At 36.0% G+C, this 16,668-nt stretch overlaps 1 protein-coding gene across 1 annotated transcript in view; it reads left to right on the forward strand.

Annotated features, from left to right (window-relative positions):
* The window catches only part of AP3S1 (adaptor-related protein complex 3, sigma 1 subunit), a 79,601-nt gene that overhangs the window by 10,355 nt on the left and 52,578 nt on the right, over positions 1-16,668 (forward strand). The window contains exons 2-3 of the mRNA XM_012659538.1: positions 4,383-4,474; positions 8,375-8,486. Of these exons, the coding sequence (XP_012514992.1) occupies positions 4,383-4,474; positions 8,375-8,486 (204 nt within the window). The remainder of the gene's footprint in view (positions 1-4,382; positions 4,475-8,374; positions 8,487-16,668) is intronic.

Below are 16,668 nucleotides of genomic sequence, written 5' to 3' on the forward strand. Positions count from 1 at the left end.
TAAAATTCATCAAAAGTTAGACATACAGACTATACGTGATGCCATTCACACTTAAGAGAAATGTAAAAAACGTAAAGATGTACTATTAAGTCCAAACAGCATAAAACTAACCGTAGTCCATACTGTGCTACTGGACTAATTTTGTAGCTACCTTCTGTTACTGTTGCAGTGAGTTCAGGTGTTGCCAGTGTCTGCTTAAAATGCTAATGATCTCCACATGAGCAGTTTATCTCCCCAGTAAATCACATATCATAATAAAAAGTAGTCTCTTGAGGTTCCTGTGTATTTTTCATCATATTTAGTGCAATACTGTAAACCTTGAATAACACCATTGGACCCATACAAAGTGCTCCCAAGAAGCAAAGTCATGACATCCCAAGAAAAAGTTGAATTGCTTGATATGTACCTTAGATTGAGATCTGCAGCTGTGGTTGCCCGCTATTTCAAGATGAAGACAGCATAAAGATCGTTGTAGAAAAAGAAAATCCGTGAAGCCGTCATTGCAGCCATGCCAGCAGTTGTGAAAACCTTGCACATTTTGTGAAATACCTTTTTATCTAATATTGAAAATGCAGCTTTTATGTGGGTGCAGGGTTGCTGTGAGAATGGTATACCTGTAGACTCTAATGTGATTCGAGAAAAAGTGAAGTCATTGTATGACAAATTAAAGCAAAAGGAAGGTGAAGGATTTAAAACTAGAGAATTTTACGCCAGCAAAGGATGGTTTGATAATTTTAGAAAGTGGCTTGGCTTAAAAAATGTCAAGATAACAGGAGAAGCAGTTTCTGCCAATCGAGAGACAGCAGACAAGTTCCCAGATGTCATTAAGAAAATCGTTCAGGAGAAAGGATATCTGCCTGAACAGGTTTTTAATAGGGCAGTGCCCTATTCTGTTAAAAATAACCAAAAAGGACATCTTTTAGTAAAGAAGATAAGTGAGCACCAGAGTTTAAGGCAGAAAGTGTAGAGGATATTTTGTCTGGGAATGGTTTCTTGTTGTTTTTCTCAGAATACGCCTGTGGGCTTGAACGCGAGTCCAGGGCGCCCTGATCTGAAAACAGGAGGGGCTAGAGAGTTGAGATGCAAACATCTGCTCTCTGGAGACGAAACAACAAGGAACAGGGACGTGTTGAGTCAGGACAGTGTGGGAACAAAGAAATTGCGGTGGGACAGTTGCCAAACAGACTGTGTTATAAATAAAGAAACTGCGGCAGAAAGGCGCTGCAATCTTGTACCGTCTTTGTGTGTCTGTGTCTCTTTGTCTCTGTGTTCATTCCTCGTCCCTAGAAATGGGCCACGACAAGAAAGGGATAGGCCAACTCTATTGTTTTGTGCCTAATGCAGTCAAGTTGATGATTAGGACTGTCCTTAGAAAGCTGCTAATCACCAAGGCAAAAGATAGGTACCAGCTGCTGGTCTCTTGGTTGTACTAGAAGGCCTGGACAAAAAGAACCGTTTTTTCTGGATTGATTACATTCATGCTTTGTCTCTGAAGTCAAGAAGTATCCTGGTAGTAAGAGATTTCTTTTGAAAGTTCTTTTGATATTGGACAGTGCCCTTTGCAACCCAGAGCCCCATGAGTTCAACACTGAAGGCATCAAAGTGGTCAACTTGCCTCCAAACACAGCGTCTCTAATTCAGTCTATAGATTGGGGGTCATAAGGATCTTTAAGGCTCGTTACACCCAGTACTCTATGGAAAGGGTTGTCAGTACTGTTGAAGAGAACCCTGATAGAACATCGTGAAAGTCTAGAAGGATTGTGATGCCATCATTGTTATAGAAAAAGCCATGAAAACCATCAAACTTGAAACAATAAATTCCTGCTGGAGAAAACTGTGCCCAGATGTTGTGCATGACTTCACAGGATTTATGACAGAGCCAGTCAAGGAAATCATGAGATTGTGGATATGGCAAAGAGGGGAAGGGGATGAAGGGTTTTAAGATACGGATCTTTGAGAAACTCAAGAGCTTATAGACACAACACCAGGGGAATTAACAGAAGACTACCTGATGGAGATGAGTACTTCTGAACCAGTGCCAGACAATGAGGAAGAAAATGTAGAAGCAGCAATGCCAGAAAAGAAATTGACATTAGCAGAGGGTTCTGATTATTCAAAACCACATCAGACTTCTTTTGCAACACTGACCCATCTATGATATGGGCACTGAAACTAAAGCAAACTGTAGAAGATTGGTAATGTATAGAAACATTTTTAGAAAAATGAAAAAGCAAAAAAGACAGAAATTACGATGTATTTCTGTGAAGTTAGACCAAGTGTGCCTGCGTCCACTTCCATCTCCTCCACCTCTTCTGCCTCAGCCACCCCTGAGACAGCAAGACAAACCTCTCCTCTTCCTTCTCCTCAACCTGCTTACCTTGAAGCTGACAAGGATGCAGACCTTTATAATGATCCATTTCCACTTCATGAATAGTGAATATATTTTCTCTTCATTATGATTTTCTTAATAACATCTTCTTTTCTCTGGCTTGCTTTATGGTAAGAATATAGTGTATAATATATATAACATACAGAATATGTGTTAATTGACTATTGATGTTATCTGTAAGGCTTCCAGTCAGCAGTAGGCTATTAATAGTTAAGTTTTGGGAGAGTCAAGTTATACGTGAATTTTTGACTGTGTGAGGAATCAGGGTTCCTAACTTCCCACATCATTCAGGGGTCAGATGTTTATGTAATTACCAATGTTCAATTGTTTTTGATCTTCAAAAACAGTGGTTTCATATGGTTTAGAATAGTATATAGGAGTGAAAGTGGTGGTTAATAAAACTTTTCTCAAGTGATTGTTACCAAACTGAACTTGGGTCTGCTCACCAATTGCAGCAAAGCCAAACACTGACAACCAGGATTTGCAATGAGAAAAAGAAGGCATTTATTGCATGGCACCAAGCAAGGAGAATGGGCAGCTAATGCTCAAGACCTGAAACTCCTCTATGGCTTATAAATAATAGTTTTTAAAGGCAGGGTTACATTTCAGGGAAGCTGAAGTTACAGGAAAAATTGTAAACTAATACATGGAGGTTATATATTGGTTTGGCCCCAAAAGGCAGGATATCTTAAAGTGGAGGCTTACAGGTCGTAGGTGGATTCAGAGATTCTTTGATTTCCAATTGGTTAAGGAAAGAAGGCTTTGTCTAAAAACTTGAGATCATCAGAAAGAATGTTAAGGTTTGGCCTGTGATTGACTCCCTGGGTCCTTCAGGAAGAAATTTAGAACAAAGAAGGACAGTCCAAGTTCAATACTCAGTTACCCCTAATCCGAGGTTTATGTGATAGCAGTGGCATTTTCCATCTGGTGGGGGTCCAGGTTTCTGAAACATAAGTCAAGAACATATGATAAGATATTATCTTTCAGTTTCTATAAGGAACTAAAATACCTTGTGACTCTGATTTGCTTGGGAGACTTCTATCTTCTTGCCTATCAGGTTGCTCATTTATTTCTCAAAGCTAGCTAGGTGTCTGGAATTTCCCTTGAAGAGACTCAAGATTTTTCCTTTTCCTATGGTGGGGGTGGGGGAGGCAGACCCCTGAGAGGAGTCCCTGCTCTGTCTTAGTTGTACCATTTACTCTCCCATTGGTGGGATGAGAGTTTTTGTGGCTTCACATCCTTGTCAACATTTGATATTGTAATATTTACACTTTTGCTAATATGCATGTGGAGCTATCTCATTTAATTATATTAATATTAAAATTAATTACTATTGAGGTTTAACATCTTTTCATTTGTTTATGATCATCATATTTCCTTTGTTGTGAAATTCCTGTTCATGATTTTTCTCAGTTTTTTATTGTAGTGTTTGGGAAGCCGACTTTTACTAGGATGTGAATTGCTTAGTTGAGTTTAATAAATATTTATTGAGTCACTTCTTGGTTTTAGGTCATGCTTATATAAAGACAGGTACTCTCACCTCAATATGCATTTAGGAAAGATTAAATTTATTTGGAAGCTCCAAACTTCTGCTGCTTTCTTCCATTCAGATACAGATTAGCTATATGAATTATTTATAACTTTACCTCTGTTTCAGTTTACTCATTTGTAAAACAATGGACTTTGTCTAGTTTCCCTTTTATGTAGTTTACCTTTTACTAGTGTATGTAGTTCATCTAATACTTTCTCTTGTTAGCTTTTGAAACTTAAAAATATGTTACTTTTATTGTAGTGGTAAACTATAAAGCATTGTTTTGGTTTTTCTTCCATCAAAAAAATGTTGAGTTTTGCTTCTGTAAGGTCTAATTTAAGTCAGTTCTCCAAGGATCCCTCTCATAGAGGGATTTCCCAGACAGATATTGCTATCTTTTGTTTTTAAAAATTTAAAAATGCTGTTCAACCTACCTAATGTATATGAATTATTCTTCCTCAGAGTGAAGATACACAACAGCAAATCATCAGGGAGACTTTCCATTTGGTATCTAAGAGAGATGAAAATGTTTGTAATTTCCTAGAAGGAGGATTGTAAGTAAAGCATTTTATAGACATTTCTAAGTTTTGACTATATGATTAAAATATATACTGTTTAATCAATTTATGATAAAAGCTTTCTAATTTTGATTAATTGGATTAGGTGAATTAATTGCCATCTATGTTAGCTATAAATCTAACTTAAAGAATTTTTTAAAGATATGCAATCTTTTTTTTCCCAATTTGTAAGGGCATTTTATATAAAGGCAGTATATTCATATAATAAAAATGGAAACGTTACAGGGAAGTATAAAATGTAAAATAAGAATCTTCCAACTTTAGTCCTTCTTCCCAGTTTCTTGTGTATCCTTCTAGAAAATTAATTTTGCGTTGACTAACATATTAAAGTAAAACCTTAAAAAATTTTACTTATGAGATTATGCCATGTATGCTCATTTGCATATTACTAGTTTTCACTTAATATTTTGAACAGCTTTGCATATAAACATATCTAATGCAATCTCATTCTTTTTAAGACTAGAGTATTCTACAGTATGAATGTTTATAAAAATTTAGATTATATTTTTTATATTATTATTGCAAACAAGACTGAAGTCTTTCAAATGTATCTATGTATCTACACACCTATACAAAATTCACCTAATCGATTTTTCTACGTCTAAAATGAATAAATAAGAATTACTTATAATTAACTTGCCAAATATTATAATTAAATACTTTTAAAGTAATGGGTTCTATTAAGATAGTTTGCTCTCACATGTTTTCAAAGATGTTTTCTCCCCTGTTTATATAGTTAATATACTTAAGGTATTTCCTCATTGGGAATTCAAGAACTGAACTTTAGCTGAGACTTATTATGAAAATCACAAATTAGTCATAAAAACCTAGACTTTTCTGTATTTTAATGTGTATGATACATAGTATGAGAAATAGTTTAAATAACAGGGAACCCATGGTCTGCAAGGAGTTAGCTACGCTCCCAGCAAAAATTCAGGTCCCTTAGGTAGGTGTCGTCGCAAAGGATAAGAAAATAATAGAAATAAAAGAATACACAGAGACGAAGGTATAGTTTTATAGATTTATAAAGAAAAAGCAAACCAGGGGTACTCAGGGGTCCCCACAATATCCCCGTCAATTGCGAGGCCCAGAATAAAGTTTCACATGGGTATTTATAGGTACAGAGATCGGTTGCCAAGGATAACAGATTTACATAATAACAGGTAGTTCTTTTAGGTTAAAAATCTTTCAAAAGCCTTCTATAGATCCCTTAATTAACTCTATCTACGTGAACAAATGGTACAAAATCTTTCAAGGACAAACTTCTAAGTTCTAAGATAAAGCTATTCCTTAACAGAAGGGTTAAACAGAGATATAGTGGCTCCATATTTCTTTATCTAGTTATGGCAAATGGAGACAGGTAATCAGAAGTCAAGCAGGAACTGTCCCTTGGGCTGATTGTTTTTAGCCGCAGGTATCTGTCTCTTTGATCAGCTCTCATCCCGTGATTCCATGCAGACCTTGCTTTGTCCTTCAAAGCAGGTGAAAACCACAGATTTGAGACTGCAGCCGTCACCTTGGAAAGCAGCTGCTACTGACCTTTGAGATGCCCTCCTGAGGTGGAGCAGCTTTTGATATGCAAAGTAACATAGTCACATATTCCTTCAGGGCAGAGCCCCGCAAAACTCCCGAGATCATTTCTGTCTCTAATATAGTAATATTAATTTATGGAGCAACAACGATCATAAGTTACTTTTTATCTTGTAGAATGCTTATTTGCATTTCTTATATCATGCTGCACTTAAATGTTCAGTGCACACTTACAACTCGTAAATTTTGCCATTAACTCAAGGCTCCTTAATTTAATAGTTGAGACAAGTGTACCTGCGTCTATTTTTTTTTTTAATTGTACTGATTTAACTTAACTTTGCCATTACTATCACTTTCTCTTATCCCAGCCCCTTAATTTCTTATTTCCTTGGAAATTTATCACCCGGCACAGTGCATTGCATGTAGTAGATGTACAAGAACCTGATTGATTTAACTAGAGTATTGTTTGAACTAGAAATTATGAGTTGAAATTGTGGTTGTTCTTTTCTAACCTTGTAAAAAGTTAAAAGCAAATATTGTATTGGATGAGGCTACACATCTAGTTTAATTCTAGTTTTGTCACTAACAAGCTCATTTCCTTAGGTCACTTAAATTTTCAGACCTCAGTGTCCTCCTCTATAAAATGATATATTTGGACTAAGAAGATTTCTAAAATTCTGTGGTTTATATGGTGTATTGCATTCCATACAAGAATTTGTATCAATATTGTACTATAGCTTAAAGATAATATATTTTTAAAGGCAAAATATGTACTTGCCACATGAATATCTTTACTTTTTTTAAATAACACTAATGGCCTTTTAGAAACTTATGGTTTTCAGAAGTTTGGTCATCATCTTTTAAAGCAAAGCAAAAGAAAAGTTTAAGATAATCACTAAATTGCTGATTCAGGATGAAGTGAAGCCGCTGTTTGTTTTCTTTTTATCTCTTTTAGGTAACAGTTGCAATCATAGTCTATAAATGTAATCTCAGAATCTATAAATTTCATGTATATATTTTTTAATTAAATTTATTTTCTAGAAAAGTGTCTAGCATAGTAGAAATTTTTAATTCTTTTCAAAGATCATTTCTACTTTTGCTTAGAGCAGTGGTCCCCAACCTTTCTGGCACCAGGGACCAGTTTCTTGGAAGATAGTTTTTCCACAGACCTCCTGCTGTGTGGCCTGGGTTCCTGAGTTTCATGGTTTTATGGAAGTTGGGGGGCGGTGGGGGCAGAGCTCAGGCAATACACTACTGAGTTCCTAACGGGTCGGGGCTTGGGGACTGCAGTATTAAAGAACATGGAAGTAGTGTATACTTACAGAAATTGTTCTGCACTTGTAACTTTAGTGTTAACTTTTACTGAGTAAGAGATAGATTCTTTTTGAATGTTCAGTTAGCTTTGGTTACATTTAGCCTTGATTTTTAAACTATATTAGTGCTTGGAATCTTGAGAAGGTGAACTCATTATTGTAAACTTAACTATGAAATAGCTAAACTATGTTTAGAAAAATATAAGATATTTGGTGTGATTCCTCAATTATTATTTTTAAAATGCTGAAATTCCAGTCAATATAAATAAAAGTATTTAGTGGAAGAAGTGAGCATCACTTAGCTTAGTTTTCTTGCATCCATATTTCAAAACATAATGTATTTTTGGAGATCTTGGTGGTAAATCTGTCCAAAACTTAAGAAATGTCATTATTTTTCCTACTTGATAATCAGTCTTAAGCTGTGACTTAACGAGTTAAATCTAGTAAGCACTTACAAATGCACTATGACTTAATTTCTGCCTACTTCTCTGACTTCATCGTTTACTAATCTTTTCTTGTCCATTGGCCGCCTTTTTCTTCTTTGAACATATATACTTTGTTCTTGATGAAATGGCCTTTTTATTAGTTGTTACCTTAGCCTGAAATACTCTTATCTAAATTTTTTCATGGCTAGCTCCTTATCATGAGATCTCAGCCAAATGTCCCTCTTTCTTAATAACCACCTGATTTTGATTCTCTGCATAGCACCTTCCACTATCTGATAATTTTCTTATTTATTTATCTGTTGCTCCTTCCTCACTATCAGTGCCTGGCACATAGTAGTTACTCAGACAATAGTTTAATGAATGTATAAACTACTATTAAACAATGTCTTTTACTTAACATTTCTTAAGAAAACAGTCATTTTAATTTACTTAGTCTCTGAAATAAGTTCATTTGAACACTGTGCCATTAAATGTCACCTTTTGTTTTATAAAAGGTTTTTAAACAAATTGTCAGTTTGCTTGAGCTAATGAAAATGTTTTGCATTTTGTTTACCATAACATTCCAATTGTTTTGTTTTGTCATTTAGATTAATTGGAGGATCTGACAACAAACTGATATATAGACATTATGCAACGTTATATTTTGTCTTCTGTGTGGATTCTTCAGAAAGTGAACTTGGCATTTTAGATCTAATTCAAGTAAGTTAACACTTGATTCTTACTATATCTTTAATAACAGTTTGGTGTTTATATTTTTTGAAAACTTGCATGTTCTAAATTTTCTAAAATGATATTTTGTTTGGTAAGAAATAAAGTGTTTCATAGTAGATATTGAGTGGGTAAAAGAAGGACAAGGAATATAGAAATAAGTAATCTGATTAAGACTAATCAAAACTAATTGTATCATGCCCTTTTTTCCTGTTCATGGAGCCCAAGACTCATGAGTGTCTTACCACATGTATCCACATCTGACCCAAAACCTACCTCTCCCTGTCTTCTAAATATCTTTCATAATATGCTTGGAACTTAAGGTCAGTCATCAGCAAATTCTTTTTCATCTTCAACCCTTTTTGTTAATATTGCTTCACTTTTTTTGCTCTAACTTAAATTTTGCTTCCCTGATGATACTATCTGCAGCCCTCTCAAGTAGTAGCCATTTTCTCTCCTGCTTCTTCATATCATTGAGCCCAGAGGTATTCTCTTGGCTTCTCATTGCTTTTTTTCAAACCATTCTGTCTTCTAAAACTCCTCTAAATTTTCTCTCATGTTATAAAACTATACCACTTCCTATCCATCTAGTTGCAGTCACTTCTGCTCCCCACCTCCCATTCACTGGAGATTCTGTCAAGAACTGTGAAGGGTTTGAGAATTTACTGTACTTCCAAGCTAATAAGTTAACCTGCCATGGTTTCATGTGTGCTGGCAGAAGACAGGAGACTGCTGGGCCAGAAATAAAGGACCTTTATTACTAAAGCAAAACCGTTAGCCAATGTAACAGCATTTGCCTGCACTGGTTCTCCAATCCCCAAAGGGTGATGTGAAGAGGACCAGGTGATACCTGCATACAGAGTAGCTTGAATTACAGATGAAGAACCCCAAGCTTAGGGAACTGGAATCTTTTATCATGGATATTAAGTGTGTCCACGTTGCCTGGGAGGAAGAGACTGTCTCTTTCTTCCAAGGGTATAAGTAAACCTATTTTTTGCTCTAGAGGAAGACACCATTTTCCAGGGCTGTTTGTTATACAGGCATGCCTAAAAAGATAGTCCAAAACAAAGACATTCAGTGCTGTGCTCACAATCTATTCAGAAACATAAGATCCTTGGAGAATTGTCTCCTAACAGATTTTGGTTCTTAGTCCACTGACATTCACTCCAATATTGCTTGTTTTATAATTCATAGTGACTTCATTGTTCACATGTATAATTTTTCCAGTATCCTGGTGTCTTCAAATCTGAAACTCCTCCAATGAATTTTACCCTCTACCTCACCTTACTACCTACCCATTCCTAGACCTTATTTTTATCCAAAGTGTAACCCTTCCATAATCTGAATTTTATGGCTTCCTGTCTTCTGTGTACCACTTTTTATTTTTTCATATCACTATTTCTATTATTCCAAAAAGTCTTTGGGCCTCTTGGAACCCTCAGTTTTTAAAATCTATCATTTTTTCATTGTCATTTATCCTACTGATGTCTTACTTTCTTTATCCAGCTTAAATTCCATGGTCAGTCATGATATTCATAGCCTTGTATACATTCAACTCCTTGCGAGTACCCATACATCTGAACATACCTAGATGAAAATGTAACCATGCTTATTGGTCTCACTTTAAATTCATGATCCCTTAACTCAGTGAATCCTTAATGCTACCCAGTAATCATTTTCTATTTCCCTGGTCATCTTACTCCTATGTACTCTTAAATGACTACTGATGCATTTTCTTCCCTCCTCAAACCTCTAGCACTTCTAGCGCCTTGTTTCCTAGTTCACAGAGAAAGTTAAAGCAATCAGAAGAGCACTTCTGCAGGCTCCCGTTATTTACCTAGCTGTCTACAGCTGTGCCTATGTACTCTACTTTGTCTTCTGTGAGGGATGAAGTCACCATTCTCCTGGCTAAGGCTAGCCCATCCACTTACATACTAGTTTCCACCTCCTTATTGCTCTAGCAATTCTCCCCCTTTCTTCTCTATCATTATTTTTTCCTGTCTTCTAGATCTGTGGTCCCCAGCCCTTGCGCTGCGGACTGGTACAGGACCGGGCTGCAGAGGCCCACTACCCCCCATCCCGCCCCACCCCCGTCCGTAGAAAAATTGTCTTCCATGAAACTTGGGAACTGGGGGGCTGCACAGCAGGAGGTGAGTGGCGGACAGCAAGCGGCCACCAAAGCTTCATCTGTATTTACAGCTGGTCTCCATCACTTGCATTGCGCATCACCACCTGAGCTCCGCCACCGCTGCAATTGTCTGTGGAAAAATTCTCTTCCGTGAAACTGGTCCCTGGTGCCAAAAAGGTTGAGGACCGCTATTCTGTATCATTCTTACCAGCCTACAATATGATCTCTCATCTTTAACAACAACAACAGAGAAGTCCTGTCCCTGTTTCCCTCTCTACTGCCTCATTTCTTTCCCTCCCTTTATAACAAAACACTTTTTTAAAAAAGTATACAGACTGTCTGAAATTTTTCTTCCCCCTTTCTCTCTTGAACCCACACCAATCGGGCTTTCATCCTTACTGCTGCAGAATCCAGGGGTTCTCATGAGTCCTCTTTCTTTGATTGTTGATCACTCTTCTCCATGAAATACTTTCTTTACTTGGCTTCTAGGACAATTTACTTGCCTGGTTTTTCTCAGTTACTTCATTTCGGTTTTCTGATCTCTCCTACCTCTAAGTGTTGATAACGCCCTAGGGGTCAGTCCTTGGATGTCTTCTCTTTTTCGACTCTATTCATTTGCTAGGTGATCTTAACCAAATATTTTCTATATAATGACGACTTCAAAATTTGAATTTTTAGCCCAGACCTTTCCTGTTAATTCCTGACTTGATTACCCAACTAGCCTGCTGGACATCTCTACTTGGATGTCTAATAAAGACCTCAAACTTAATGTGTCCCAAATCGATATCTGGATATTCCATCAAAATCTATACTTCCTGAAGTCTTGCCCGTATCAGTTAATGACGACTTCACTTTTCCAGTTGAACCAGACCAGCCAAAACCTGGGTATTTATCCTTGACTCTCATTTTCTGACCCCCACGTATGCTTCTTCATTAGATCCTCTTGCATATATGAATCTGACTACTTACTACCCTCTCCACTAGTACCATGTTGGTCCGGGCCACCATCAACTCTTGCCTGGATTATTACAGTATTTTCCTGACTGGTCTCCCTGCTTTCACTGTTTTTTCCCTTTAGTCTTTTTCTTAATGCAACAACCAGAGTGATACTGTTGAAATATTTCATATCTTTCAATCTTCCATTCTGAACTCTTCAATGACTTCACTTTCACACAGAGTAAAAGCCAGAGTCTTTACAGTGACCCATGAGCCCCATAAGATCTGACTCCTCTCCTTTACCTGTATTACTTATCTTCATCTTCTACTTCTTTCCCCTTTGCTTGGTCTCCTTGCTTTCCTTAAATATACCAGATATGCTTCTACCTCAGAGCCTTTGTACTTGCTTATCTTTGCCCCTAGAATGTTCTTCCATTTGATATTCCCATGGCTAGCTCCATTGCTCCTTCAGATCTTGACCCAGATGTTACCTTCTCAATATGGTATTCTCTAGTCATTCTTTCTAAAATTTCTCTCTTTTTGACATTTTCTAACGTCTTTCCTATTTTATTATTTTTTTCCTTAGCACCTATCACTAGTATACTATATATTTGACTTCTTTATTGTCGTTTACCCTTATCAGAATATATGCTCTATGAGGGCCAGGATTTTTGTTTATTTTATTCACTTATTTGTCCCCAGTGCATAGCATGGCATAGCACCCGATACATAGTAGGTCCTCAACAGATAATTGTTGAGTGAATGAATGAATTTAATTCCTTGTATTTCGCATTCTGTGTAAAATAACTGACAACAAAGCCCAAAGGCTGATTAGAAGAGTTAGCTAGAGGCCGAGCGCGGTGGCTCACGCCTGTAATCCTAGCACTCTGGGAGGCCGAGGCAGGCGGATTGTTTGAGCTAAGGAGTTCGAGACCAGCCTGAGCAAGAGCGAGACCCCGTCTCTACTAAAAATAGAAAGAAATGATCTGGATAACTAAAAATATACAGAAAAAATTAGCCGGGCATGGTGGCGCATGCCTGTAGTCCCAGCTACTTGGGAGGCTGAGGCAGTAGGATCGCTTGAGCCCAGGAGTTTGAGGTTGCTGTGAGCTGGGCTGACGCCACGGCACTCACTCTAGCCCGGGCAAGAGAGTGAGACTCTGTTTCAAAAAAAAAAGAAGAGTTAGCTAGAAAAATAAAATATAGTAGTTACTACATGGTAGTAACATTTTATTTTTTGTTTTTGTTTGTTTTTGTTCTGAGTGCTGGTTACATTGCATTGTTTTATTTGTGAAAATCATTAAGCTCTATATACACTTATTTTTGTAGTTTCTTTTTGTATGCAATACTTCTATAAAAAAGTTAACTGTGTCACAGTTTAAAATGTAGTTGCTACAGATAATTATATTGGATTAAGACTATCATAAGGGAATATACTGAATTCATGTTTTCTTTCTCTTTCTGGACAGTGCAAAAACATAGGGGCATGGTGTAGGTAAGTTGTAAACTGTAGAAAGCTACATGTGAAAAGGAAGTTTTCTTTGTGGAACAAGTTTAGTGTTTTTGAAATTGTCAGGAAGGAGGCATGGTTTGAGTTCTAGTTAGTGTTATAGAATAGATGAGAAATTAACCCAAGCAGAAAACTTAGGTAATAAATTCTGAGTACAGTGGTTAGATTAAGGCTGTAGAAATAAAAACTATTAATTAAGTCAAAAAAGATATAAATGATCATTGGTGCTATGCCATACGACTTTTAATCTGTAACTCTTAAACTAGGTTTCTAAGAGGAGCTAGATACCAGTTACAGGAAACCACAAAGTAATCATGGTAAACATTTCCGGTATATGTTTTTTTCCTTTGGTGATGAAGAAATGAAGATAAACATATATATATTATGAGGTAGAAAACAAATTTTTTATAACATTTAAAGCCCTAAGAGGAGATAATAAAGAAATTTTTAGCTTGAGGTAAATCTGCCCCAAATTGTTATGAGAGAATAGTTTTTATATCTCAGAAGGGAATTAGATGGGGAATTGTTAAAGAACAAATATCCTACATCGTATCTGAAGTAAATTCTATCATGTACTCATGGAAAGTGGAAACTATCTCTTGTGTTTTGCAAAATTTTTTAGCCATTAGTGTTCAATAGTTTATAATTTGTTTTGATATTAAATAAGATACAGAAAAGAGTATTTCAGCAGGATTACATCATTTTCCCCTTACTAAAGTAGGCTAGAGCTGTTTTTATAAGACCCTGTTGAGTTATCACATGCTGATCTGTTGTGTCACAAAACAAAAAAGTTCTGTAATTTACCTTGCAGGTACTAAGTCTCTCACTTCTGTGAACATGTTGGAAGTTCTGTAGTTGCTGTCTTTTGCATTCAGTTACCACAGTTCATTAAATACTTAAGAGGGAGTGCTGAGCATGCATGAGTCAGTCACTTTAAAAACATTGGTTGAATGAACAGAGATTGAAGTGAGTAGCTTAATTGTTTCTGCTTCTGTTTCATCAAACAGCTATTCAGAGTTTATTTAGAACTTATTTGCTTAATTTGTTCACCCTTTAGTTTTGAGAAAGGCAACTTTAATGTAAAAAGTAAAAGTCGAAAATTATAAACCAAGAGACTTAATAGATCAAAACCCCTTGCATCTTATGTATTCTTCAGAGAACAGATCAAGAAAACCTAACATCAATATATAACTACTAAACATGTTTATCATTTTGATGTTTGAAATGTTAAAAATGATACCATTCAAATGATAATTGGAAGAATATAATTTTGTGCAAATATGTAGTGTTTTTAAGGTATGCAAATGTCCCAGATTTGACTTTATATCTTATGTAAAATCTGGGAGAAGGCATTATTAGTAAATGCCATATGGAATTTATACCAGTATGTCACCCAGTTGAATAAATAGCTTTTGTTTCCCTATTTAATTCCTTATAAATTGGGGAAAAAAGGTGAACATTTTTTGTTCTTGATATGTAGTATACTATTTTAGTGTGATATTAACTGCCATATAAGCAAATTTCAGAGTTAATATAAGCTAGGTTTTTAAAGAGTTCTTTCTGTTGTAGCATATCTTTCTTGGAATTGTTAAAATATTTACAGGGTGAGAATAGAAATTCATTAAATATTAATGTTGGAGTGTGTGAGTTATTTATAAGCAGTCGTATTGTCCTCAATTAGTTTATTATACCAGGCTGATAATGGAGACATAAAAGTTCACTGAATAATTCCAAATTCCTGTTATAATTTTCTGTACCACACGTAACAATTATCACAGCATCAGTCTTCTTCCGTTGTAGTTAGTAGAAAAACTCGACAACTAACAGCTAAACTTTTCTTTAGGTTTTGAAACATGTGTTTTGACCATGGTGTTAGAATATGTGTTTAAACTAGAGCTCCATATATCACATTTGTCATTATTACTTAAAGTACTGTTAGACTAGATGTTGGGAAATTATTTTACTCCTGTCTACTAATGCTAATTTAGTTTGATACTGAGCAAGTTATTTAATATTTATAGACCTTGGTTTTTTTCACCTGTAAAATATGCTTGTTTCAACATGCTGCCTACAGATCTCATGAGGTTATTAGAAAGATCAGTGAATTAAAGCAATATAGAATGTCTTAGTGGTTAAAACCATTCAGGTTTTGCTGTACACTATTTCTATAACTTTGGGCAAATCATTTAACCTCTTTGACCCTAATTTTTCTTATCTGCAAAATGAGGGTAACAATAATAGCAACCCATAGAGTAGGTAAGATGATTAAAAAAAGATACTGTACATGAAACCCATGGCTATATGATTCACATGTAGTAGTCAGTGGTTTTTAGCTAATACTACCTTTAAAGCATATGTTTATAAGAAAGGCATCTAAAGTATTATTTCATTGTTTCATACACAGATGGAATTAGATAAAGAAATCCTTGTATCTTTCTAACTTTCTCATTTTTAGAAGCATTTGTGAATCTTTTTATCCTATGTGTTGTGTAACGGCTTGGGATGAATTTTATACGGTGACACATTTATTTGATAAGAAATAGGCTTAATTGGGGAAACTTGTAAGTCGAGAATACTTAAGTGAAGAAAGATCCTCTGATCTTCCTGGTACTGTATAGCAAATTATGCTGATGTAGCTGCTGCTGATGGCCTGAACATGCAGTGGTGTGGCAGTGAAGGTCTCCAATCATTGTTCTCTTTTATTCTGAGGGTAGGAACCCTTGTCAGTGAGGTAACAGATATGCTATTTAAATAGCATTGGGCTATCAAGGTTTGGGTACTACTTGTTTGTAACATTAATCTGGAAAAACTAGTTGTTCAGAACTTCGGGATTGTGGGAAGCTGTAGCTCCCCTACTGGGGAGAAATAAACCTCTGGTCCTATGGGAAAATGTGTTCTGGTGCAATTCTTCCGGCTGGAAAAGGAAGGAGCCCTGGCCCAGCAGGCTTACTCTCCAGGCAATCCAGAGTGAATGTCCAGGATCATTTTAGGAAAATTCTGCTTCCTACACCATACTGTGTTATTAGAATATGTGAAACTGTCCGTTGTCAATAAGATTTGTTTTTATATATTTGTGAGAAATAAAAAAAAAATTTCTGTAAATAGTTTGAATTAGACACTCCTAGAATTATTCAGGATTCCTAAAATTTTTGTCCTATCTTATTTTTCATGGTTGAGAAGTCTAATTTCCAAAAATTGGAAAGGTAATAATCACTTCTCAGTTATTTACATTGCAACTTGTTCAGGATAAATCCTGATGATACTTACTTTTCTAATTTACATGTTTATTGCCATCTCAGCAGTCCTCTTGGGAGGCATCATGGTGTCAGACAGAGTCAGATGATACGGGTTTGAATCTTGGCTCTGTCACCTGACAGCTGTATAACTTTGGGCAAATTACTTAGCCTCATTTGTTCACAATTTTCTTTTCTATAAGTGCTGATATTCATAATTGCCAGTGTTATTGTAAGAATTAGAGCTAAGCAGCCAGAATAGGGCCTAGAAAACTGTAGATACATTATTACTTCACAGTGCTGAAGGAAATATTTTGGAACTCAGGTGCTCAAAATCGGAATTTTGGAGCTGGAATTTAATTTTTC

Source organism: Propithecus coquereli, unplaced genomic scaffold (genome assembly GCF_000956105.1).
Source record: "Propithecus coquereli isolate 6110/MARCELLA unplaced genomic scaffold, Pcoq_1.0 Scaffold62, whole genome shotgun sequence".
NCBI lineage: Eukaryota > Metazoa > Chordata > Mammalia > Primates > Indriidae > Propithecus > Propithecus coquereli.